General features: G+C 46.7%; 1 protein-coding gene across 2 annotated transcripts; it reads right to left on the bottom strand.

Moving 5' to 3' along the window:
* Positions 1-676: 676 nt before the first annotated feature.
* On the bottom strand, positions 677-10,231 carry LOC117866172 (uncharacterized). Of its 2 annotated transcripts, none has more exons than XM_072295631.1 (16): positions 9,701-10,231; positions 4,821-4,960; positions 4,240-4,318; positions 4,063-4,104; positions 3,895-3,957; positions 3,345-3,394; positions 3,239-3,266; positions 2,889-2,963; positions 2,696-2,806; positions 2,532-2,592; positions 2,061-2,296; positions 1,846-1,915; positions 1,653-1,694; positions 1,504-1,544; positions 1,173-1,299; positions 677-1,017 (listed from the first exon to the last, which is right to left on the bottom strand). In XM_072295631.1, the coding sequence occupies exons 1-16, from the start codon at positions 10,136-10,138 to the stop codon at positions 899-901; spliced, it is 1,722 nt and encodes a 573-aa protein (XP_072151732.1). In that variant the 5' UTR covers positions 10,139-10,231; the 3' UTR covers positions 677-898. The 2 variants fall into 2 exon arrangements, with proteins under 2 accessions (XP_072151732.1, XP_034606212.1); XM_034750321.2 differs by lacking the exon at positions 9,701-10,231 and adding an exon at positions 5,614-6,590 and having other exon boundaries at positions 4,821-4,956.
* Positions 10,232-26,542: the final 16,311 nt, after the last annotated feature.

Raw genomic sequence — 26,542 nt, 5'->3', positions numbered from 1 at the left:
CGAGTGTTGGTTAGCTTTTCCCTAGAAAAACTATGCACTTAGAAAAGACAAAACGACCTACAATAGGAGGGAGTAGTAGTCAGTGACAAGTGAATCGTGGTGATTAATAACTTTCCTAGTGAGTAGTAACATGGCCTTGCAGTTCCAAATATTTCCTCTAGCTCGCTGGCTTGTGGCACTGCCGCATTGGTAACGAAAGGGCTGGGCTAATTGTGGGTCTTCCAAGCGAGTGAGTTTTGATGGCTGCACAATTAGGGGCATGAAAACGATTGAAGTCGATTGTAACATGGTCCATTTCGCTTTCAAATCATTATTATTTTTTTTTCCAAAATTGGATTCAGATTGATAATGCCAGAAACGGATGCAGAATAAGGCCATGTTTACTTCCCACCAAACTCCCAACTTTAACACTATGCAAAAAGAAGATTCCCCATCACATCAAACTTGCGGTACATGCATGGAGTACTAAATGTAGACGAAATCAAAAACTAATTACACAGTTTTGTTGTACTTTGCGAGACGAATCTTTTGAGCCTAATTAGTCAATATTTGGACAATAATTCACAAATACAACGAAACGCTACAGTTGCGCATTTATAGCAAAATGCCAATTTTGCCTATCCCAAATTGGGAACTAAACAAGGCCTAAGTTGGTTAGGCGCGTGCACACGGGAAGTACATTACTAGATTTTTAATCTGTTGTTGCACCCTTCAAGCCGCTTTGATGACAGTGAAGGCCCAAAGTTATATACATAATGGGGAAAAGAATCAATGAACAGTTTGGGACAAAACTGAGAAACAAAACGAGAAACATGTTTACAGTGTTCTCCAGTTTCTGTATGTTACACATTGATAACCAAACTGGATTCGATCTCTGTCCCCCCATTTCTTGAGGCTGTTAGGTCAGATCCTCGACATCGGATGGATCGTCTTTCGTGAGATTCACCTCGTGGCGGGAGAGCTCCCACAGGAGCTGCTCGATCCCCAGCTTCCTCAGCTCGTGCAAGCCTTGCTCGACTGTAAGAGAAATGTAAGGTAAGAACAGAATGCATTCAATTTTACGATCAGTAATCAGCGTTGTGGCTTTGATGCTCTCGCAGCTGAAGCTAGACGTGTGGTACGAGCAAAAGGGAGAATGCAGATTAGCTTAGGAGCAATGTGCAAGAATATACCATCTACAGCGTCATGTGAAGTTGGTTCCTGGCTGTGTCGATCAATCCACATCTGCAATCGCTCCTCAGCAATATCTTCTTCCACGTTATGGGTTTTAGCCCTTCTCCAGAAGTAGATAAGCCAAGCCTGGATGGCACCAAAGTTGAGGGTCATTTGCATAATTAGAAAAACATAGTACTGGATGACTGGAAATACAAAAGGAATTAAATGTACAAGAGATAATTGCACGTTCTGAATGAAGCAATATAAGTTTTGTTGTCAGTTGGCACAGAACTAACCAACTCACTGATTCAAGTCACAAGCTCAGAGCAAAAGGAATAGGGAGGGTACCTGCTTGAACTTGACATCTTCCTCTTCCTCCTTGCTTAGATCTGCAGAACCAGGTTCCGAATCGGTCAGGAATTAGTTAGGTTTCCCAACAGAACCAACAAGGCCAGGCAACCAATAAATGTTGAAAGAAAATAAAAAAATAACAGTACCAAATGCTTCAGTAAATTTCTCATCTCCAGTTGATTTAATATCTGCACATGTGAAGCACGGAACCATAAACGTGTATTAGCTTCTCAGAGGTGTAAGGAATTATGGCCAATTGTTAATTATATATATGAAATTTTTCTTCGAAGTATTCTTGGTACATTATCAATGACAAATAGGAAAAGAAAAGGAAGAGACCTGGATCTGCTGGACCGACCACATTAGAACGATGATGTTGGGCAAGGGCAAAAAGTACTGCATCCTCAACCTTCAAAATGATTGGAAGTGTCAGAAGAGCGAAAAGGACAAACAGCAAACTTTTATCTAAACCTGAGATACTGGTAAGTGCTGAGGATTTATTATGGATAAGGATAACATATGCAGATGAAAAAACCAAGTGAAAGGATAAGCACCTTCAGGAAAGCTAGTTCTTGTAGTCCTTTGTCAACAGAAAGCATGGTTTCTACGTTGCCTTCCCCTGCTGTAACAGTCAAATCATGAACAAGCTTGTCTGCATCTTCCAGACCATCACTCCCTGTTTCAGATCCGTTCTTAGCCCTCTGTCCAGCAGATGTTACATACTCAAACGGCAGAGGTGCAAGCGAAGACCAATATTCATGTTTTGACATGGATATGTCCGGATATATGCCTGCAGAATTGCAAGAAGGCACTTAATGAGCAAAGTATCAATCAGTAAAATAAGTTGATATGTGAAATCCGGTCACTGCTTCCTGAAAGTTCAAACTAAGGAAACAGATTGTTATTGTGAATCCAATAATGACAGAAATTTTAGGACTGATTTAATAAGCCTCCACATGTCGCACAAAAGCAGCATTCAGTTGAATTTGTTGCAAAAGAAAAAACTGGCTATCTTTGGAAATTACCATATTGAACAGCCAAACCCCAGTATCGAGCTAGCCAACACCTCTTCATGACAACTTCTTCCTATACATCAATTATGTGCTTAAAATCAGCACTTCCACAAGCATGGACATCTATGCTTGATGACATCTTTGGAATAAAAAGAAAAAATGATAAGGAAATTGACCATTTCTTCTTTGCTTAAGACCATCCTGCGTGTCATTGTACGCAAGTCTTTTGTTTCGGATTCCGCTTCTTTGAGTTTCTTCACAGCAGCAGATGCCTCTTCTTTTGCAGACTAGGATAGAAAACAACAATCATGACAACTTGTAGTTGAACTCATAATGTTTCTTATAGTAGGGCATGGGCTAGCACCTTACCTGTAGCTGCTGTTGAAGAGCGGTGAGTTCCTCGCTTTTACCATTCTTGGATATAAGAGCTTTTCTTATCTCTTGCTGTTTTTATATAAGGAATCATATGCATCAATATCATGTCAATCAACACCTAGCAGGTAAAGAAACTGTAGAGTAGCAAATATTCTGCCAAAATTCAGATTATATACTGTATTATCGGGCGTCTTCATAAATGAAATGAAGGAATTAGTGCACGCATCACACTTTCAGAATGGATGCCAATGTTTTTTAACAAGTCACAAGTGGACAGTTCCATTTCAGAAAATCCAGATGATCCCTGTTAATGTAAATAGATAAACATGCAAATAAACCTGTACCTCCTTTCTTACAAGCATCTCCTCCCGCCTGCATCCATAAGTGGGAGGTCACGGATCAAGTGATAGGAAAATCAAAGTGCAAGATATCTTAATACAATCTAAATACCTTTTCATAAGCTTTACTTCCATAGATAACCCATCACCAAGATTAGCAACCTGGACATATTGCCGACAACAAAGATATAAAATGGATATCATGTCCTCTTCATGATTAAATTATCCAATCACATTGGTCACATTAGTTCTTAAGTTATTACTCAACTTGAAGTGACACAAAAGCAAATAATTTTACTCATAAAAGGAAGTGGCCATTTAGTTTGACCTCAAACCCAGACAGGATGAGCTTTCATGTTTGCAGGCATCATTTAAAAGTGTGAAAAACTATACTAAATTGTAAGAAAAGACTAATATAACCCTTCATTATGCCATCATACAATAATAAAATCTTAGCATACAAGTACTGATTGAACACCTTAAAAGTTATATTATGAAGCAGTAATATGGTGCATGTTGGGGAACTCTTCAAACACAGTATTGCACCTCAGATCTCTGAAAGAAGCTGCATAACTATGAATTACAGTATATCAAGTTTTACAATAGAATGATGGAGAATCTGGGACAATAGTATCAGATACTTGAAATGCTAAGAAAAGTACCTGTTTCTCAAGCTCGATTGTCCGGGCTTCAGATTGTCTAAGTTTCTCTTCGGCTAGGCCAAGCTGAATTTGGGAAACAGAGTATTATGACAAGTTTCGTAAGGCGAAGATACTTTTATTCTCTGATTCATGGAATTCATTAGAATACAAGCAAGAACCATAGCACACCTTCTCCAAAAGATTAACATTCTCATCTTTTAGCATTTCAAGCTGAAAAACAAAAACAGCATTTGTAAGATTTCTTCATTGGAATAACTTCAATATTATTTATGAAAGCCTTGTGTCAGTTCACTAACAGTTCACTGTAGAATGTAAAAGGTGTGATTCGGAAGCTTTGCAACAAACCTCTTCTGTTATTGTTGAACTGTCATGTGAGTCTCGTGACCGTGTGGACTGGGCGAAAGTGGGATCTGGATAAACAGCCCTACAGCACATTTGGAATATCAAATTTTAGTCCCAGCAATCCTGTTGCTACTTATAGATGGACTGGAACTACTAATGAAAGATACTGAGAAGGAAGTCAGACTAATTTCCTATGATGAATATCAACATCAGAAAATTTTACTCTGAGCTTACATTCACAGGAGAAACTAAAAATAAAAGATCATGCATACTTGCATATGCCAAGAGAAAGATATAGGGGTCGTATGAAAAAAGACCATACAAAGCAATATTCAGAAAAGAACATCAATTCAGTTTTTTAGGCAATTAAGAACTGAAGAAAGCATCAATAGGATAGTAGTATAGGCATTAACTAGGTCTCGTCTCTCTTGTACAATGTATGAAAATCAACAATCTACTAATTTAGCAGAACAAAAAACTAGTGCCAACTATGAACTAGGGTGAAAATTAGTTGATAGAATGGCAGTGAAATATGTTTTGAAAACAAGTGCAAGAGAATTATCTCAAAAAGCTTGACAATTCACCTTCTATCCTTAGGTGTCCCATTGGGAATTTCCACAGCTTGTAGAGGCCTCACATTAACACCTACTGGTGGTGCAAAGGTTGACCTTCCTGTTGATGGTGGGCGATTCACTGCAGCTGAGTCCACACCATTCCGACCTAACTAGGTAAACAGGGACAACGGAAATAAGGAGCGTCATTTCATAGGAGAACTGAAAAAACACATAATTAATCCAGAACAATAGGTTTGCTGCAACATCTGAGATTGACAATATTTTGAAACTAAAAGGAAAAGTAATTGTATGAATCAAGAATTCACTTTCTCTTCACTTTGGAATGCCAAAATAAAAACCTTTATTTTCACCATGATGCATCAAAGATTAAATTCTATCAACAAGAAACAAAATGCAGCAACACAAAAAAGAAAGAATACATCAACAAGAAACATCAAATGCAACAACACCATATTTATTTAATAACTATAGCCTGCATTACCAGTAACTGAAAATTGTTGAAGTAAAAAACAAAGTAACACCAATGCAGTCAGTTAACAGCCACGAGTAACCACAAATAAGTTGAGAACAGATCCTAATCACAACTACATTCTCCAGTGCCTCATATGCTTGTTTTAGTAAAAAAATAAAACAACATTTTCATAATCTACTCGTTTCAAAACAGAGTATCAAGCAGAGCCTACGAAGAGCAAAACAATTTGAATAATTTTTCCCAACTTTTTCTTTCTTTGTTGAATCAAAATTCTTAGTTGTTTCAAACGAATTGCTCGAAACAAACGTAAGGTATCATCATTGACATTACTTATCGCGGGCGAGTTGCTCCTGCTTCGATCTCTCGCGACGATCGCCGCCACCGGCCTGGGCAACGCCACCGCCTCCTCCCCGCCATCCTCGCTGCCCCGGCTGCTCCACCGCCCAACGCTCTCCACGTCAGAGTCCACGCTCGCCGCCACCTCAGCCGCAACTGGCCTCACGCCAACCTCCTGCTTCGACCGCCGGCTCGACGGCCTTGCGGCAGCGGCGGCCCTCTCCACCGCTTGCGACGGCGGCGGCGGCGCTTCCGCGGGCCTCGTCGCGCTCGAGCTCCGCTCGCCGCGCGCCAGCAGCTGGAGCGGCGTCTCCTCTTCCTCCTCTTTGTTCACCACCACGCGTTTCGCCTCGGCAGCCCTCGGCGGAGGCGTCGCGCCGCGTGAGACCGGCCTCCGCACGCTCCGCGGGCCCATCAGCCGCACCGGCGCCCCAACCTCCTCCTCCTCGCCCTCGTCTCCGCGCACCGCGCCGCGCGTGCCACCAGCCTGACGCTGCTCCCGTCGAACGCCGGCATCCGCGCCGCGGCGAGAGGTGCGCGCGTCGGCGAGTTCGTCGTGGCCGCTCCCGTCGCGGCGCAGGCGAGCGGGGATCCTCTCTTCGTCCCGCCCTCCGCCGGCGCTGCCGTCCCGCCCGCCGCTGCGGAACGGTGAGGAGGATGCCGAGGAGGCGCCCGACGGCGGCGCGGGGTGGCGGCGGTACTGCTGGAGCGACGGGAGGGGCGCGTCGAGGATGATGCTGAACTCGCCCGCGGCGCCGGCGTGCGCGAGCATCATCTCCTCCATGCGCGCCATGGCCTGCTGCGCCGCGGCGCGGCGCTGGTCCGCACCCGCGCCGGAGGGGGTCGGCCGCCGCGCGCCGCCGCGGGGCGCGTCCATCGGCGTTGGGGGTGGGTGGCCGCCTAACCGCCGCCGCGTTGACTTTGGTTTGACTTTTGCTTTCCCGAACTCGTGTCTGTTTCCGGTTCCAAGAGAAGCTGCGGATTTGGGCGTTTCGACGAAAGGCTGGAGCGGGGAAAAGGGTGGAAAGGGGAAGGTGTGGGTCGGTTTGCACTCCAGTCCGCTTACTTTTTGCAATTTTACTGTCGAGAATGATATTTTTTTAGATTTAATATCTGAATTTTCTTTTTGTCTAGTGGTAAATTGTATTTTTGGTACGGTGTTGTAAGGATGGTACGAATTTGGTGCAATTAATTCTTACCTAGTACCCAAGTGGATTTTGTTAGGCCTTTTCAAACACTTGAAACCACCATAAATCGACTATTTCAAAAGTTGGACTTCATAAGAAATCTTGGTGGTGAAGAAAAATACAAGTGTTTTTTTTTCACGAGTTTAACATAATATTAAGGGACTTGGTCTTACGAGCAGTAAGCAATGATGTGGATGAATCAAGTTTTAGACTGGCCTTTGAATTTGTAGAAGGGCACATTCCCTCCTAAGCATGTGATGGTGGGTCACAACAAGGTGAAAAGGTCTGTTGGGAAAAATATACATGGTGCCATTACATCTTATAGACGTCCTTAGGAAGTGGATCTAGCTCAACTGGTTAGGTTGGGAGGTGTGATCACGCACTCTAATCATCCAGGTTCGAGTCCCTCTAACTCGAATTTGGATGTCTATTTCTTCTTCTTAATGAAAAATCGTCTACCTCCTCCTAGGTTGATCTAATTTTTTTTATCTTATAGACATTCTTTACATAACCCTCTCTTAGGTGAGTCATTTAATTGCTTGTCTAGGCGTCTGTTTGTTTTCACAGGTATACTCTTGTGTGTAGTAGGATGCAGTGTATGTATATAGGGCGCATCGATATTTGTCCTTTTCATTTTCATCTCTTGTGCATCGTACCATTTAAATTTAACTCCGCTTTCCGGTGATCACACTCATCAAAAGATGCTAGTATCTATATCTATTTCGAAATTGTTGAAGTATCTAGTGGTCAATCACGGTGCAAAGGTCCCCCAGCCCCCTCCCCACACTCGAACGAGCTGCAAAAAGCTAGCCTAAATGTGGATTTATCCTTTAAGATTTCTTGAAAAGCTAAAATAGTATCACTAATGACTTGGACTCAAGCTAAGCTTGTTCCTTGATCGAAAATGGCACAAAGATCAGACACTGTGGTGCAAAATGTATGGTTTGAAACTGAAACTATTGACCCGCACCGAATACCCGTTCCACGGGCACGGACAGCCACATTCTAGCCCCACCAGCCAGTACGCAGGCAAGCCAGCTCGTGCACGCAACGGGGCAACTTCTTTCTTTCGTTTTTATTTCGCTTGACACGTCACGCGGGGAGGAGACTTGGAAAAAAGCGTGACTGCTGCTGCTACGTGGACCCGATCAAATCATACTGCCCCCGTCCTGGTCCCGGATAAATAAAATTAAAAATATAAATTGCCCCGTAAAATTATCTCAACAGAAATTACCCGCTGCGCAGGAATATCTAGCCGCGGGAAGCGGCTTTCGATTTGTTGCTTTCTGAGGGAGGGGAGGAAACGACACGGCAGAAATTACCCGTTGCGCAGGAATATCTAGCCGCGGGAACTATTAACATACTTGTTGTACCTATGACGATGACATTTTTTGTATTTGAGTTGCTTATAATTTAAGAAGCCATGTCCTCGCCAAAAGAAAAAAAAACAAACAAAAGAAGCCATAACGTTTTGGGGCGAGTGATATGCGAGTTGGAAAACAGGGCCGAGCAGCTATATATACACTGGGCCGGAGGAATGGGCTGGTGGTTGCGCAGATGGCCCAGCTGTGTGGGTGGCGTGGCCCACCAGCAGGAGTTCAAAAAACGTTTGCCGAAAGAATTGGATGAAATTCACCGACCCGGCGCGGGAGGGCCAGTATGGTCGCCGGTTCCACGCGCCATGACATTGAAAATCGTCGAGACAGAGAGTTCGATAGCGGAAACACGCTCGCGTGAAGCACAGAAGATCGGTCGATCATCACGTGACGCGCGCATGGGGGAGATCCCCCGATCGGCGATTGGATTCAGAAGTCAGACCTCTCAGCTTCGATTCCTCTGCGCCCTCAAAAAAAAAAAAAAGAAAAAAAGCTTCGATTCCTCTGCAAAGCTGGGCGCGCTCTCCACCCGTTGGATTGGATCCTCTCGAGTTGACCACCGGGCCCCCCGCGTCGCCGGTGCCGCCTGCCGGCCGGCCGGGCGGCGTGCCGCACCCGTCGCGCTCGTGCGCCCACGCGCCGGGTGTGCGCGCGTAGTCGACGGTCCGGGTCTCCACTCTCCCATTCTCAGTCAGAACCGCCGGATCGGATCCACACGACCGCCGCACCTGACCGGCCGGCCGGCCGGCCGGGGTCGACACGGCGTGGACTCCGGAACTAAAGAAAGCAGGAGGTCAGAGCAGAGGTGGGGCCGCTGCTCGGCATTTATGATCGATCCATCCATGGCGGTGCAGCGTGCGTGGAGGCACCGCGGAAGAAGGATCGAGCGGACCGCCTCGGGGCGATTAACTTTCTGCTGGTTGCCCGAAGGTAGCCCTCCTAGCGCTACCTCGGGCCGCTTAAACAATCTTCTCGCCTCTTTCGCGTTGGAGCTAATTAAAACGCCACATGAACAAACCCCCTCCTAGCCTAGCCTCGGAAGCACAAGCACAAATCAGGTGGATCAACAAGAAGGAAGGGGTCTCTGCAAAAATCAGCAAGCTGCGGCGTAATTAGACGGCAGGCGCATCAAAAAGGGCAAAAAAAAAAAAAACTTCTGGCTGTATCAGTCATGAAAGCTCCCTGTTTTGGCATCTAGGTAGAATGCTAGCTACTTCTCCATCAGTAGTCACTAGTCAGTACTACGTCTCTCATGCGGCCGTGGGACGGCAAGGAAAGGAACGTCTCGACGACATCTGAATCGAAACGCATGCAAACAAGCGAGCGACAGGATCACAGAAGAAACGGGGAAGAAGAACACAGGAAAAACGTCCAAAACCGCTGCTCAAAAATTAGGCGACCAGTGCTGGCTGCCAAAACGTACGAGCATCCAATAAGATGCTACTATATACCACTAGTAAAAAATCAGGCAAGCAAAGCCAATCGATGGAGCAGTAATTAGCAGGGAGTAAACGATACCTTAGGCAGGGCGAACCCGAAGTACTTGTCCTTCACGCCGCCTCCCCCTCCGCCGCCGCCGCCGGCCGCGGGGTGCAGCGGGCTCCGGCCGCCGTACCCGTACGCGCCGCCGCGCAGGGGGCTCCTCCCGCCGCCGTTGTACCTGCCGTTCCCGTTCCCGTTCCCGTCGGCCAACCCGTCGTCCGCGTCGTAGGCCCCGTACCCGTCATCGTCGTCGTCCCGCGCGCCGGCGTGCGGCTGCTGGCGCGACATGGCGTGCGCCATGGCCGCGGCCGCGCGGGCCTTGGACCGCGCCGCCAGCGGGTGCACGGGCGACGCCGTGGCGGAGGTGGCGCCGCCGCCGAGGGGGTGCGCCGGGGACGCCGGGGCCGAGTAGAGCCCCGCGGCCGGCGACCGGCGCCGCCCGTACGTCGGGCTGCCGGCCCGGCGCCAGTCCATGCCGGTTTGCCGGGGCTCGCGCGTGGCGTCCTGGACGGCGGCCGCTCTCGCTTGAGGACGGGATCGAGTGCTCTAGGTGTGTGCTTTGCTACGGGGAGGTTACTTCTGACTGGAAAGGGCACACTTTGAGGATGCTTTCGCATTAATATTTGGGTCAGGGCTACTTAAAAAAGGAGGAAACGTTGGCTCAAGGCTTTAGGCGAATAAAATATTTTTTGGGAGGGGGAGGTCAATTAATGACTGCTGAGGTAAGCAAAGTGTTCAGTGGGCCCTCACCGACCCTTTTGGGACGTGCAGTGCTGACCAAAATTAGGCTGCTTCTGTTCTTCACCGTCGACGCGTTACGTGCGTGCAATCGTGCACTGTAACTACGAAGCTCGAAAATCAATTTCCTACTGGGGATACTATGTGTTTTCTCATGGTCTTTATTTTAAAAATATACCACGGAGTATTAAAAAAAACAAGTAAGGTTAGAGCAACATGACTTCTCGGATTGAATGGAATAAGGAAATAACATGTTTTCTGACCAACAATTTCTCAGATGACATCTTGGAGATCTTTACTAAGCTTTGGTATCTTTGGAAGGCAAGGAATGATTATGGGTTCAACAACAACAAATGGTCGGTCAGCAGACTGAACCATGAAGTACAGGCGAACATTGCTACTTCTATATTGTTTATTTTTTTTTTAACGGAAAGGGCACGAGAGTGTGCCTATTTCATTGATATAGGGGAGATACAACCGGCGGAGCGGCCAAAAACTTAAAAGAAAGGAAAAGGAAAGGAAAAAGGGAAAAGCGACGTTGGGGCATCAGAGAGGCATGTTTACGGTAGAAGGGCCGCTAGGTCTCTCGCTCCCGCTGCTAGCCACATATTAGCTGAGGATTTGATTTTTGCCATTAGTGATGTCGTCGGGGAACCCTTGTGGCGGAAGATGCGGGAGTTTCGTTCATTCCATAACTCCCACATAATCAGGAGGGTTAGGCTTCTGCACGCTTTATGTGGGGTCTCTGGTGTTGATGTGATATCGATCCACCAATCGATGGCCCTTGTACTGTGTTTCCATTGATCCGGTTGTAGGCTTCCCTGTGATAGCCATTGGGCTACGAGCTTCCAGATTTGTTTTGTATATCTGCATTCGGCGAGGAGGTGATGCGCAGTCTCCATCGTGCAGCGGCATAGGGTGCAAGTAGGGGTGTGGTCCCAGCCCCGTTTTGCTAATCTGTCCGAAGTCCAGACCCTATTTTGGAGAATCAGCCAGGCAAACACTTTGCATTTTGCCAGTGCCCAGGCTTGCCACACTGTTGCCAGGTTTGGCGTCTTGACGCTACCTAGTAGTTGAGCCTTGTATGCTAAAGCTGTGGTGTACTGACCGCTTTGGGTGAATTTCCATGTGATTTCGTCCTCCTGGCCCGGATTTAGCTGGTACTGTTGGATTAGAGGCCATAAGGTTACGAATTTGTTGAAAAGGATGTTTGTAAAGCCTGTTCTGTGTTGTAGATCTCTGATCCAATTGTTATGGTGGAAGGCCTCCCGCACTATTTTCCTTTTCCTTTTGGTTTTCGCGTAGAGATGTGGAGCGATGTCCTTTGGTCGCCTCCCTGCGACCCACGCATCTTGCCAGAAGCGTGTCTTGGCCCCATTACCGAGTTGGATCGTCGTACATGCAGCGAAAAGCAGTCTATCTCGGTCGTCACAAGGTGTTTCAGTTCCAACCCACGTCTTATCTGGGGAAGCCCATGCATGCCATAACCATCTAAGGCGGAGCGCTCTTGCGAATTTATGAAGGTCGAGAATTCCAACGCCGCCATGTTTTTTCGGTAGAGTTGTCCTCGTCCAGTTGATTTTGCATTTGCCTCCAGTGAGTTCTTTGTCTCCCGCCCATAGGAAGCGTTTTCTTATTTTGTCGATGTCCCCTAGTACTTCTTTGGGCGTTCTGAGGGCCGTCAGCGTGTAGACAGGTTGTGAGGATAGGACAGACTTGGTGAGGCATAGTCGGCCGGCTTGTGTGAGATTTCTGCCCTTCCATTTTGAGAGTTTGCTCACCACTTTGTCGATCAGAGGCTGAAAATCTATGCGGCGTAGGCGTTCTACCGTTAGAGGGAGGCCCAGGTATTTTATCGGGAAGTTCCTCTACGCGACCGGGAGGTCGCGGAGCACTTCCTGAAAGTTAGCGTGGGAGCAGCTGATCGGTGTGACGCTAGTTTTTTGGATGTTCGTTCTGAGACCTGTCGCTTCCCCGAAATTTTGTAGGAGGTTCTTCAAGTTTGTGATGTCACGTGTAGAAGGCTTAATAAAGATCACGGCGTCATCAGCATACATGGATGTTCTCATAAATGTTGTACGGTTGTTTAGTTTTTGAAGCAGCCTCTTTTCCGTGGCGGCCGATAGCAGGTACTGCAGGGGGTCGATCGCTAGGATGAAAAGGAGCGGTGAGAGGGGGTCGCCCTGACGGAGTCCTCTCCCGTGTTGTATGTGTTCCAGCGGGAATCCATTTAGAGAAATTCGTGATGTTGACGTGGTGAGGATGGCCGCGATCCAGTCTCTCCATTTTGGTGGGAAGCCTCTGTGTTGCATCATGGTGAGTAGGTAGTCCCATCGTACTGAGTCGAAAGCCTTGGATATATCGAGCTTCATAAGCAAGGTCGGTTGATTACGTCGGTGGAAACGGCGTGCCAGGTTTTGGACGTACAGGAAGTTATCGTGGATGCTTCGTCCCTTTATGAAGGCACTTTGGCAAGGTGAGACTAGTTTGTTCATGAGAGGAGCTAGGCGCAGGGCCAAGGTCTTTGTTATGATCTTCGTGATGGCGTGGATTAGACTAATGGGTCTGTAGTCTGCGATGCACTCCGCCCCTTCTTTTTTGGGTATAAGAATGATTGTGGCTTTATTCAGAAGGTTGAGATCGGCGCAGCGAGAGTTGAAGAAGGAGGATATCGCCGTCATGAGGTCACCTTTGATAGTCTCCCAGCAGGTGGTGAAGAAAAGGCCTGTGAAGCCGTCTGGTCCGGGCGCCTTGTTTTTTGGCATCTATGAGACGGCCCGCCGGATCTCGTCTTCAGTGAACGGGTTATCAAGCGTAGACAGATCGACTGTCGGGAGAGTTAGAGCTGACCAGTTTAGGTCGAGCGTCCTGCGTGGCGGTTCCTGCATAATCTTTTGGAAATGGTCTTGTACGATCTGTAGTTTGTCGTTATGGGTAAATGCCCAGCCGTTGTCCTGACGTAATTTTTGAATGAAGTTTTTCCTTCTCCTGCCGTTTGCTTTAAGATGGAAAAATCTTGTGTTGGCATCTCCTTCTTTTAGGTACGTGACTCTGGAGCATTGCTTTTTCCTGGCTCTCTCTATGACGGCCCATCCCATGAGTCTCTGCTTCAGTTTGCCCCGTAGCTGCGTTTCCGCCGGAGACAGTGCGCGGGTATCCGGAGACAGTGCGCGGGTATCCTGTGCCTCATCTAGACGTAGTATCACCTCCTGAGCCATGTGCATCTTCATTCTTGCGTTTGATAGCATTGATCTACTCCAGCGCTGTAACGCCTGCGACGTGACATAAAGCTTATGGCCCAGCCTGTGGAAAGGTTCCGTATGGTGAGTCGGTGTATTCCAGGCCGTGGAGACTATCTCACTTCTATATTGTTTAACTCACATGCAGATGTAACAAGAAATTTGGCAACAAGAAGTTCTACGGCTGGTGATTCCATTAATCAATTTTTTCCTGTTATTATACCTTCCCTGCAACTTTTACAGGATTTGCAAAGCAGCCAAGCTTGGCAGCCTTTTGTTTTTGCTTATGCAGATGCAGCTCTCCAACCTGATGGGGAAGGAAGCAGTTCAAGAATTGCTGGATTGGGGTCCTGATTGATCTTAGAACTACTTCTTTATCTTGTTGTTTGCAGGTTCTTGGATCAGTAAGAGTTGATTCGGTGGTGATAACTTGCTGCTCTCTTTTTTGCGGCAAAATTTCTTTCTTTGCTGCCGGTTCAATCTGGAGGCATTGGTTCAGACCGTCTTCAAGCAGTCACTTATCTGAAGAAGGGGCCCTTGGATTGGAAACTCCGTCAGTGGATCTCTCACTTTCAGGAGCTTGGCTTACATGATGGTTTGCAAGTGACTAAAATATCTGGAGTTCAGAATCAGGCAGCACATCAACTAGCAGTTTCAGCTAGATCTCTTGCTTCAAACGAGCTACTTGTTAATGCCTGTTCCAATCTTCACCATGGTCATGGATGTTCCTATTCTGGCAGCGCTCCAGTCTGTAACTTGGGGTCTTCTGACCCTTCACTGTGCACATTGCTTTTAATGGTCAATGAAGTCCTTTATAAAAAATAAACATGTTTTCTGATAATAAGAAAATACATGCATGTAATGCTCACGAGAAGTTTTGGGTGCATCACATCAAGTACACATGAGCACACGGCTTAGATGTTACTCCGATAGGGTTGTTTTGAATTTTCTAGTTTCATAGCTTTTACTATGCATCTATGTATAGATGCATATCAAAATCTATAGATCAAGAAATGCTAAAACGGATTATAATTTGGAATGGAGGGAATAATTATTATAGCAATACAACGAAGAGAGGTTCGGAAGTCATAAAATGTATTGGAACTATGGAGAATTTGTGACATGAGGTAGATAATAAGATCTCGTGAATTCCAACGTCGACGTTGGCGAACCAATTCGTCCAGTCCAATAACCATTTATTGGAAGTTCTCCTTTAGTTCCTATTCCTCAATTGTTCCTTCAAAACATGTCTTCCCAAGAAGGTCCTCAACAAAAACATTATCTTTATTTTGAATACTTTTTTAAGATATTCCATATCATGCTATTTTTTGTATCAAAATCACATATACCTTTATTAGAATCTATACATGCCGTCCAACTTTCAAGCGAGCTGATCAAAAAGAGAAAATAAGTCTCCGAGATGCTCCTCAACAGGGATGAACGAAAAACAAATCTTATTTCTTGAGACACGGTTTTTTTAAGCAACTCCAGCAAAGCCTCTATCCAAAAAATTGGAACCAGGGAAAAAACACACTTCTCAGACCCCTACTTACTTTAGGGAGGCTCCTGCTTTTCCCCCCTCCAGCCCCTTCTCCCACTGGTGGAGAGCGAAGCCCTTACTCTACCGGTAATGCAGTTTTCCCTCCCGCGTGCGCACGAATTCCCTCCCCGAGGAGCCATCCTCGCCAGCTTGCCACCCTCTCCCGCCTCCTTCCCTCCCGATTTCACAATGGCGCCGCGAGGTCCAGCCACCCTCACCTCGAATCCGCCCTCCCGCACCTTAGATCCACCCCGGATTTGAAGCTCGAGCTCGCATCTGTTGTGGATTGAGGAAAGAAAGAGAGAAGACTGACCCAGGCATCGCCACACGGGAGCTCGGGCTGCCCGCGGCCGCGGCCGTCCAGAAGTCAGGCTCCCTGCCGCGGCCGTCCAGGGACGGGGCCGGGGCCGGGGCCGTTGCACAAGAGCCCGGGCATGCCGCCGCTGCCTAGGGCCGGGGCTAATAACGTCACATGGGAGCTCGGGCTCGCCGGCACGCCGCCCAGGGCTGGGGTCAGGGCTGGGGTCGGTGCCGTCCCGCGGGAGCTCACTCGGGAGAGAGAAGATGGGTGGGAGGAAGAGAAGAGCGTGGGGAGAGATAGGACGCTATGGTGAGGAGAATAAAAATACCTGCCACCGACGAACCAGACCGTATGAAAGTAGGGGCTTTTGCCGGAGTTGCCGGAGTCGAGAGAAAAATAGAGCACCAGAAAAATGGGAGTCTAAAATAACGATAACAGTATCTGAAAATACAAGAATGATCATGATGAAATAAACGAAAACACTTCTGACTGTCTCTACGTTTTTCCATATAAAGCCGAAAATTACCGGCGGTATTAAACCATATTTTAGCCCACTGGCCACTCTCTAGCAACATCACACAGCCAGCCCAATCCTGCAATCCACGCGCCACACCACCCAACAACACAAGCCCATGTCCGATGGCCTTCCAGCTTCCACCCCATTTTGGCCAGGCCCACCCACTCACGGCCTTGCTTAATCATGATTTACTGGATGGGCATTATTATACGATAGTGCTGATTCATTTCATTCTTCCTTTTTAAAATATCCTTTGATTCTTCCTACTAGGTCACCATAAGGGTCGACTCGCCCCCAATAAATATTTGTTAGTCCAATCTTAGTGGAAGTTTCATAAAGAGTTTCATGTGTATTAAATTTCATACCACATCAATAATTTTGCTGATGAGTAGAGATCACTACCGAAAAACTGAGCATTGGTCCTAACCCTTAGTACCGGTTGGGCTTTAACTCGGCACTAATGTGAGCATTAGTATCGGGTCTAACGGCTAGTTCACCAGTAGCGCCCCGTGACCCCCTTTAGTACCGGGTAGAGGTTTCACCCGGTATTAAAGATCACCCATTAGTACTGGTTGAAGCCTCCAACCGGTACTAATGTGCTTGAGGGCCTTTAGTACCGGGTGGAGATTCCACCCGGTACTAATATGCAACCTTTAGTACCGAGTGAAGCCTCCACCCGGTACTAACTTCCCTCCTATAAATCAAGCATCTTCTTCCTCCTGCCCAAGCCATTTCCTCCAGCTTGGGCTTCATCCATTCATAGTGAAATAGGGGAGGTGCTGCCAGATTTTTGACCATTTCGTAGGGATTTCACTCATAAGTGTTCTAAAAGGTTAGCAATTTCATCCTCCCTTGATACATGGTTAGTATACAAAGTTTTATGTTTTAGAGGTAGAGTTATTTGTGATTTTTAGAATAAGGTACAATGGAGAAATTTTTCATTTACATGCATGTGTTATTTATAGCTCATATTTGTGACTTTTAGAATAATCTACAATTTTTTGGATGCTATATTTCGTATTAGTTAAAGAAATTGATAGTTTAGTCCTTTACAAATATGAGCTAAATAAAGTATGGGAAAAATGTAATTTATTCATATTTTATTCATTTGCAAATATGAGCGAGATAAATTATGGTACATAAAATGAAATAGAGGCACATAATAAGTCATTTTTAGAATAAGCTACAACGGAGAAACTTTTCATCTAAATGTTATGTTTGAGCTAAATAAATTGTGGGGAAAAAATATAATTTGTTCATAGTTTAGTCATTTGCAAATATGAGCTAAATAAATTATGGTACATAGAGATGTGCTGGAGGTAGTGGCGATGGTGGAGGCGATCATCGTTCCCCTCACAGCAAAGGAAAACCTGTCGGATTTAGTAGTCCGACGGTCCACTAGGGGGTTACTCAAGTGGTTGATTTGTAGGTGAGAGCGATTGCGAAACCAAGAACTCGAACGTGATCGTGATAACACAAAGGGGATACAAGGGTTTTAGGCAGGTTCGGACCTCCGGAGAGTAATACTCTACGTCCTGTATGCGTGGATTGTATTGCTTGGGATTGATCTGATGTCCTCGAGAGGTGCCCCTTGGCTACCTTATATAGGCTGACGATCTAGGGTTACAAGTTGGTTTGAATCTAATCTTTTCGGTAGTTACATGGAAGGTAATCTGAGTCGGACTACAACATGCGTTCCGCAATATTTGGGCTGATTTGAATCGCCCGGCCTCCTTTGCGTGTACTCCAAGTATCTTCATGTCCTTAGCCCGCACACCTAATTAGGCGGGCCCACTTGTCAGGACCGGCCAGTATCTTGGTCAGTGGGGACCCATGGGGTACCCATATCCCTCAAGCCCCCGAGCGATTTATAGGCGAACAAAAACTTGAGGTCATCACAGTGAAGCTTGGAATGTGGTCGACTAAAGCTACAATGGCGTCATGGTGATGAAGAGGCTGCACAGTGCTCAAAAAAGAAGAAAGTCCGAGCGAATGCAGAGTCATACACGCAGAGCAAAGTTGAGTGCCGAGTTGATGGATGTCGGGCATCCAGTAGGTTGAAACGAAGAATATGAGGGCATTGCAATACGCACTCCATAGGAGTAGCACCCGAGCATCGAAGAGATTAATATAATTAGTCCAATGGTCAAAAAAGAAGAAAACTGATCCCAGAAGTAGGTCATAGTGCTCGAGCACAAGGATAGGTGAAGCCACGGAGGCACGCCGACTAGAAACAAGCACCCAACCCCTGAGTATGAGGACTAGCAGAGCCACGGAGGCACGCCGACCTGAAGTGGGTGCCCAGCCCTCGAGTACGAGGACTGGCGGAGCCACGGAGGCACGTCGAGTTGCATCCCGCCCCGAGCTTGAGAGGTCGACTAGATGATGGGAGGCATACTGAGTCGTCTGCGGCACCCAACCCCCGAGCCTGGCAGCTGGACGAGTCGCTGAAGCACGTTGAGTCGCCTCCCACCCTGAACCAGAGAGGTCGGCCGGGCGACGGGAGGCATGCCGAGTCATCTGCGGCGCCCAACCCCGAGGCCTGAGAGCCGGATGAGCCGCAGAAGTACGTCGAGTCACCTCCCACCTCGAGCCAGAGAGGTCGGCCGGGTGACGGGAGGCACGTCGAGTCATCTGCGGCTCCCAGTCCCCAGGCCTAGGAGCTGGATGAGCCGTAGAAGTACGCTGAGTCACCTCCCACCCCGAGCCAAAGAGGTTGGCCGGGCGATGGGAGGCACGTCGAGTCATCTGTAGCACCCAACCCTCGAGCCTCGGAGCCAGCCGAGCCACAAAAGCACGCCAAGTCGCCTCCCGCTCCAAGCTAAAAAGGTCAGTCGAGTGACGGGAGGTACGTCGAGTCATCTGTCGCACCTATCCCCCGAGCCTGTGGCACCCAGACTCCAAGTCTGGGAGCCGGCTAAGCCATAGAAGCATGCCAAGTCGCCTCCTATCCCGAGCCAAAAAGGTTGTCCGGGCAACGGGAGGCACGCCGAGTAATTTTTGAGCTATAAAAGGACAATACAGACATTATGTAGCATAGTGTAGATCATTTAATAATTAAACAACTCGGAAATTGAATTCATTGTAGAAGTAAAGTTTTGCATGTCCTGCTCTTGTAGGGCATGTAATTTCCCTAGGTAGTTAGCCTGTTACGTTTAAGCACCTAGTCCTGCTAACCATTGCTCATGGAGAGGACGGCTTATCTCAGGCTATAGTGCTGGGGCTGACCCAATGCTCACATATAGGAGATGTGTAGGATGAGTCAAGGTTTCATGGATTAAGGCGTGTGCTACCCAAGTATTTTAGCAATTGTTAAGAGGGACAAACAAGCCGCAAAAATAGTTGGAATTGTGCGAAAAAGCACCAGCATGAGCTGGGCACCCGAGGGGTGTAGCCCCCGACCGCCTATGTAGTGGACGAACCAAGCTATATAAGCAGTCGGGGTGCGACCAAGGTGGTCGGCGAAAGTCACAGAAACACAGAGGAGCCGAGGCAGTTGGTGAAAGCCACGGAGACATGGAGGAGCTGAGGTGTATGTAGGTATACGCAAACCATAAAATATTTAATTTTAAATAAGACTTAGTGTCGGTTTGAAATCTGGCCGACAAGTGAATATTTGTAGTTTTGCCGTGCGTTATATTGGATATGGCCTAGCACACAATGATACAAGATTTATACTGGTTCGGGCAACGTGCCCTACGTCCAGTTGGGGGTCGGTTGTCGACTTTATTCCTGAGCCCAGATGCTCAAAGTTTGCAGTGGGGGTACAAACAAGAGGAGGAAGAGATGGGGTGCCTGAGTCCTGCCCCTGTTCTCGTTCATAGTGGAAGAGAGTGGCTGGAGTCCTAGCATGCACTAAGTGTTGGGAGTGTGAGAGTGTGGTGTGTTACATGCATAGAGCGTAAGAGTCAGAGCCATAGAGAAGTGGGGAGGGGGGTCTATCCCTTTTTATAGTACAAGGGGATGACCTTACAGGTCAGGAAAAATAAGAGAGTGAGTGTACGGGCGTTGCCTAGTCTTGTCGAATCCTGAATCGCTGGATACGGTATGGCATCTGTCCTCGGTCCCTGTTCTCCTCGTCAAGCCATCATGCCGTAGCGGATAGGTTTACGGTGCCACTGTGCAGACGTGCATGGGGCGTGGCGTGATACGGCTTTGTGTACGGCCGACTGACCTGGGCGCTGCCTCGTTATCCATCCCACCTGCTCCCTGGGCCCACGCCGGGTGGGCGTTCCCAGTCAGGAAGTTGACGTAGGTGGTATGGTGGATACATGGTCTGGGAACTAGGTTGGGGTTACTCAGCCGGGAGAACCAGGTCGGGAGGACCCGGTTGGGAGTGCCTGGTCAGGAGCACTCAGTCGGGGTCAGACTGTGGTCCTACCCTAGGCTGGTCCCTTCTGGTCGGGGCGCCGACCAGGCCTCCTGGTCGGAGGAGCTGGTCGGTGACCGGGTCGTGGTCCCGGCCTGGCTGTGCGCAACTGGGCCGGCCCAAGTACTTGTTGTTGTTGTTGTGCCCTCTGTTGGGCTAAGAGTTGCGGGAAGGCAGTCCCGTTGAGAACCCCGGGTCTATGGACCCGTCACTTAGCTTGATTCATGGTCGAATCGGAGAACCCGTGTGTCGTCTTCGCGTTTAGGCTTAGAAGCTCCTGAGCGTCATCTTGATCGTCGTGATCAACATTGATGCTTCATCCATGATGGAACAACTACGCCCAATGGTTGTCGCCTAATGGCCTTATAACTGTCCTATTTTTGGACTTTTCATTTATTACCTTTTTTTTGTTCTTCTGACTTCTGTGTGATCGATATGTTTTTATACTCAATGTTCTTAGAAAATTGCTTCCTTTAAATTGATTACACTATCCTATTGTTTATTTTACCTTTTCAATTCTGTTTTATGTTCTCCTGACTACTATGTGATTAATTATTTATGGTTCCATATTCCACAGGGAGTTCATGTATATGTTTATATATAGATATTCTTAGTTAAGTTTGTAAGTCTACACTTTATGAACGGTTGCATGTGTTCCTCAGAGGTGGACTGCAATTTCCATATGTTGGTGTTCAATTCCTCCTTTCTATAGGAACTTCTTTTCCCACTAAACAAACAACATGTTCGGAGTATATTAGCAGAATGCGCATGTGGTTCTATTGTGAAATACTAATTGTGTTATTTTCCTTTGATACTCACATATTTTTGTATTTCTGCGAAACTCACATCGATTTTCATTTCTGCCACTATATTTTTGGTTGCTCTATTTGAATCTCTTCATATCTGCTAGAAAACCCTTAGAATTTGGACTTAATATATTTTCTTCTTCTTCAAAACTCATTATATATTTGCCCTTTTGTTTTAGCAAGATAATATGAAGAAATTTAGAGATAACATCTGAGCCGTCATTATTGAGATGGATGATCAGATTTGTTTTCTTAACATGACAGCTAAGTCAAATATATCAGTCTTTGATCGGTCACTTATAAATTCGTATAGTTTATCAATATGGTGAAACTGAGAACATAACGCTTAGGATGTTAACTATACAATTTTGAGGGATTGAGGTTCAAAGTTTGAATTGGACATAGCTATAATCACCTACGTACTAACACATACTTTGAGCAAGCTCTCATGTATGACTATTTTTTAAAAATTTAGGAATTGGTGCACTGTATTTCTAATTATCTAACTTTGTTTGCCTGCTTGCACTGTTGCCTTAGATGCTTGTTAGAATTGGAGTAAAGGTTTCCTTCTATTGTTAGGAATATAGACAAGTTCTCGTTCCATTGTGGAGTGTGGTTGTAACTATTTTTATCTATAAGTGAGCATGGGTTCCTACCGACCAGGATACTAGCAGATCCTGACAAGTGGGCCTGCCTGACTAGAGCGTGTGGGCCAAGGACATGAAGATACTTGGAGTACAAATCAAGGAGGCTGGACAATTCAAATCAGCTCGGATATTGTGGGATACGTATTGTAATCCGACTCAGATTACCTTCAATGTAACAACCGAGTAGATTAGATTCAAACCGACTTGTAACCTTAGGTCGTCAGACTATATAAGGCGGCTAAGGGCGCCTCCCGAGCAACCCAACAATCCAAATCCAATCCAATATGTAAACCATGCACAAGCGCAAAGCAATACAAGCCACCAAGCATACATGACGTAGGGTATTACTATCTGGAGGCTCAAATCTGTCTAAAATCCTCATATCCCTCGTGTTCTCGCGATCACCTTTAAGTTCTTGGTTTCGCAATTGCCTCCACCTACAAATCCACTTAGGTAACCCCCGGTGAACTGCCGGTCTACTAAATCCGACAATAAGTATTCTTTTGCTATAATAAAAATGGCATATATCTAACCATTACTTTGTGGAAGGAAATATATTTAGTAAAAATTTTATGGGTTTTCTAGCAAACATATGGATATCCATCGAGTGCCATGAAAAATATATTGGCATAAATAAATGAACTATGCGAGTTTCAAATGAAAATAACATAATTAGTATTTTCAAATACCAATGTTTGGGCATTCTAGTAATATAGGTGCTCTGTGTTGATCTCAATCGGATACACATCAAGTTGTTTTCGTAGAGAAAGATTTTTAGGGAACATTTTGATGGAAAAGGGAGATTTGCCCTATGGTGCGCTGGGAAACCATGGGAATCCAAGTTTCCCTAGGATTTTTATTTTTAGAGAAAGCTACTGAGATGGCAGCACTTGTCCTAGTTGTAAAGGTACATTCCCTAGGAATTTTGTTTGTAGGGAGGTTTAGTTTTATGCCATCTGTAATTCTGGATACTCAACACTAAGGTTAAACATTGCCTAACCATGCACATGTAAACCATTGACATCATACACAAAAACCTACCATCGAGATCTTCAACAAAAGCTACTAATTAATCTAATATACCTATTTAAACTATGATCACTAGAACCACGGGTTAGAGCCATTATTGTGTTATAGTCATTCCAACCATCGATGTCTGTCCTCTTCCTCAATGATCTCCTCTAGCTGTTGTTCCTCTCCTCCACGTTGGTCACCTATTGAACAATTGCAACGTGCCGAGATTGTCTGTGATCAAACGCTTGGCAACACTAGTGCCCTTTGCACACATGCCACTGCACCAGTGCACCGGTGCAGGGGCCTCCCTTCGGAAGGCCCTGTTGATCACTCAGTAGGCTAATACAATTATCATTACAATTTAGTATTTTAAGCAATAAAAGACGTATAATTTAATAAGAAAAGGTTTTCACCTTAGCGCAGCGAAGAGAAGCGCAGGTGCCCATCCAAGATGGTCTAAAACACATGGAGACCTATACCTGCTCACTGGAAGTAAGGCTGAGTACACTTATGGTTGGTAGCAAGTCCGAACATTTACTAAGTAATTATATGCAATTTTGGGAGTTGGACAAGGAGAATGGTTTATGGGCATATCCTATGCCTAAAGCATCTCTCATATGCAAAGTGAATTAAAAAGGTGGGAATTGAAAGGACTCTTCTACGAATATGTTATTAATATATTTTCAAAGTTGTGGTCATGGGGAGGGAAAACTACCTCCTCTACCAATCCTCAAGTTTAATTATGGAATCCAGTCCAACGACTTAGGAGTAGGAGTAACGTAGATTTGACGAGTTCCTACTTGCACGCATGGTTGCATCGGTTTCGATCTCAGGCGAGCTTGTAAGTACTGTCACCCGATCATTATAGCCTCTATCAGAACTTTCTAAGTTAAGTCTTATATTCTGATATTCGGTTATGTGGCTAGTTATCGAGTTATCTTAGATTGCAAGTACAACTTTCTAGGCTTTGTCCAATATTCTGCTTGTCTTCGACGTTGCTCACAGTTATTGAGTTTGCTTAGATCTGTCTAGGTTGTCTTTATCGGCTCCTTGGTTGTTCCTAAGTGGTCACAGTTATCAAATGGCTTAGATCTAGCCAAGTTGTCTTTATCGGCTCCCTTGCCTTGTTTAAATGTTCATAGTTATCAGATCATATCAGCTGTTAGACTCTGCATGCTTTTATTGCTTTATATATGCTAGGTCCGATAGATCTTTACCCTGCCCCTCGTATTGCTAACTATTAGGCCCCTGACATTAGCATGCTACTATTGAGAACCGTTGCTTCGGTCGGGTCTTATCCATATCTCACGGAAGCATGATGGTGTCATTGAGCTGATAGGGATGCGTATGAGGCCTTGCTGCTGTGAGCTTGTCTAGTTGAGTTAATGAGCTAAATTTAATGCCCTCTCACCGTGTTACCATGTCTGAGTTCAATACATGGTCATGACATTGATTAGGTTTTATTAGCTTAATTGGCTTGTAAGCAGTAGGCAAGAGGTCCTTGTTGTTGTGCTCTAATCTTTTAGATTAATAGATTGATTTCAATGCCTTCTCATTCATGTTACTTTGTCTAAGTTCAATACACTTATCAAGATATTAACTAGATCTGTTGGTTTATCAGGTGTTTGCATAGTTAATAAGTGCTCCCCTTTATGGCTATTATTTTATAATATTTTATCTTAGCCCATAGGCTCTTATAGCTGATGGCACATGCCATTGATGCTTTTATTTATTTATACCGCATGATTACATTGCAAACCTGTTTGTTATGGTGTTTATTCCAAGAATGCATATACATGAGTTTGAGTGGCTTCACCACCAATCGGCTCAAGAATTTAATGTTTACCTTATCAATTTTAGGTCAAATTGACTGGCACGCCTTGCACCACTCTCGAGCCGATTTGGAACCTGCACTGGAGTTAAGCAGATCTTGCAGGTCCTCCGTGTTGTTCAATGCAAAAGCCTGAAGACTGCCTAGTCTTGTCACATCATCGGGTATGGTATGGCTGCCGTCATCCATCCTTGTTCATCTCATCACACCACTCCGCTGTGGTGGGTAGGTTGCACAGTGTCCGCGTGGCGGCACTGTGCGGGGTGTGCGCAGGGCGTGGTGCGGTACGGTGCTTTGTACGGTGATTGACCTGAGTGCTTTCCCTTATCCGTTCCACCTGCTCCCCGGTCCCACACCGAGCGAGTGTCCTTGGTCGGTCGTCCCGGTCGGTCCTGATCATGTCGGTCGGGGGGAGCGATGTGTGTTGGTATGGCACATCCCTGGTCGGGGGAACTCGGTCGGAGTTGGACTATGGTATCGACCCCGACTAGGCCTTCTGGTTGGGGCACTAACTAGGCCTCCAGGTCGGAGGCGCCGGTCGGTGGCTGGATCTTGGTCTCGGCCTAGTGTTGCGTAGCTGGGCCGGCCCAGGCGCGTGTCATTGCCGCGCCTCCTATTGGGCTGAGCGTTGAGGGAAGATGGGTCCATTGGGGACCCCGAGTCTACGGACCTGTTAGGAGCCCCTGAGCCCCTTTAGGCCTTCGTTGAAGCCATGAAGGGGCTATCGAGTTTCGGACGGTAGGTCGTTGCTTCATGGGGGAGGACACATGAGAATACTGTTCATTTTTGTCTTGTTGCGAAAAGGATGGGCCGCATGTGGGAACCGGCCCTGTATCCTTGATGATAAGGATAAGCTTCATGTGGATACCATACCGTCGCCTCGTGTCTTAGTACCTTTATTGAGCAGTCGCTGTACCATCACCTCGTTTCCAGGTGCCTTTATTGCGTAGTCACGGGCGTGTACTGTAACGCTCCTGGACGATAGCCAGTGGCCCGGCTATAAATAGGGCTCCTTCCGCATCTGGAGTCCTCATGGCTCGAGTTGTAGCGCTAGTTGGTTTTAGGCTTTTGCTGTTCTCCAGGCATAACTCCGACTGTACTTCATTGTGCCAGAAGATTTCTTGTAATAGGTGCCCAGACACTCCTTCCCTGTGCAGCCTCTTCGAGCATGTCCGGGAGCCATGATGCTAGAAGAATTCTCATATGGAGAAGGCATCGTGCGTCTTGGTCGGAACTTGCCCTTGAGGCTAGATGGAAGGATGAGGGCGTTGTTGAGGGAGCATAAGGAGCACGACTTCCTTGTCCTCGCTCTTTACCCAGGTCCCCGCAGACCGCACGTCGTCATCGGAATACTATACTCGTATTCTGGCTCCTCCGACACTTTTTGCGCCTATGTGCAGAGCGGTCCCGGGGCTGTCCACTCAGGTCACCACAGAGAGAGGAGAGAACTTTGTTGAGCGCATCTTTCTTGCATGTGCTCTCTTCTCTTCTCCCACTTCGACACTTTTTGCTCCTAGGTATAGAGCGGTCCCGAGGCTGTCCACTCACGCTTTGCGTGATATTGTAAAAGCCTAGGACTTTTGTTTTCGCACACTTTGTGTGATATTGTAAAAGCTTTTGGCTTCTAGTTTTAGCTCAATGAAAGCTTATATTTGCTATATGTTTCCTGTGCCCATTACGCCGTCGAGGCGGGTTGTTGCTGGGACTTTTGCGTTTTCCCCTTTGTTTGCCGCGTTGCGTAGGGTAGCCGAGTAGGATTAGGTGCCTAGCCCCCGAGTAGATACAGGCGCCCAGCCCCCGAGGGGAGGACTAGCGAAGGCTGCGGAGGCGTGCCGAGTAGGTATAAGTTCGTAGCTCTCGAGGAGGGGAGTTGTAG

Source organism: Setaria viridis, chromosome 8 (genome assembly GCF_005286985.2).
Source record: "Setaria viridis chromosome 8, Setaria_viridis_v4.0, whole genome shotgun sequence".
Taxonomy (NCBI): Eukaryota; Viridiplantae; Streptophyta; class Magnoliopsida; order Poales; family Poaceae; genus Setaria; species Setaria viridis.
This window is presented reverse-complemented; position numbering and strand designations above follow the sequence as displayed.

Excerpts from the sequence above, each read along its gene's own strand:
- LOC117866172 (XM_034750321.2), bottom strand. The coding sequence starts at position 6,496 with ATGGACGCGCCCCGCGGCGGCGCGCGGCGGCCGACCCCCTCCGGCGCG. Across the intron at positions 3,958-4,062 it reads ATGTTAATCTTTTGGAGAAG|CTTGGCCTAGCCGAAGAGAA; the intron begins GTGTGCTATGGT and ends TCCCAAATTCAG. Across the intron at positions 1,695-1,845 it reads GGTCGGTCCAGCAGATCCAG|ATATTAAATCAACTGGAGAT; the intron begins GTCTCTTCCTTT and ends TCACATGTGCAG.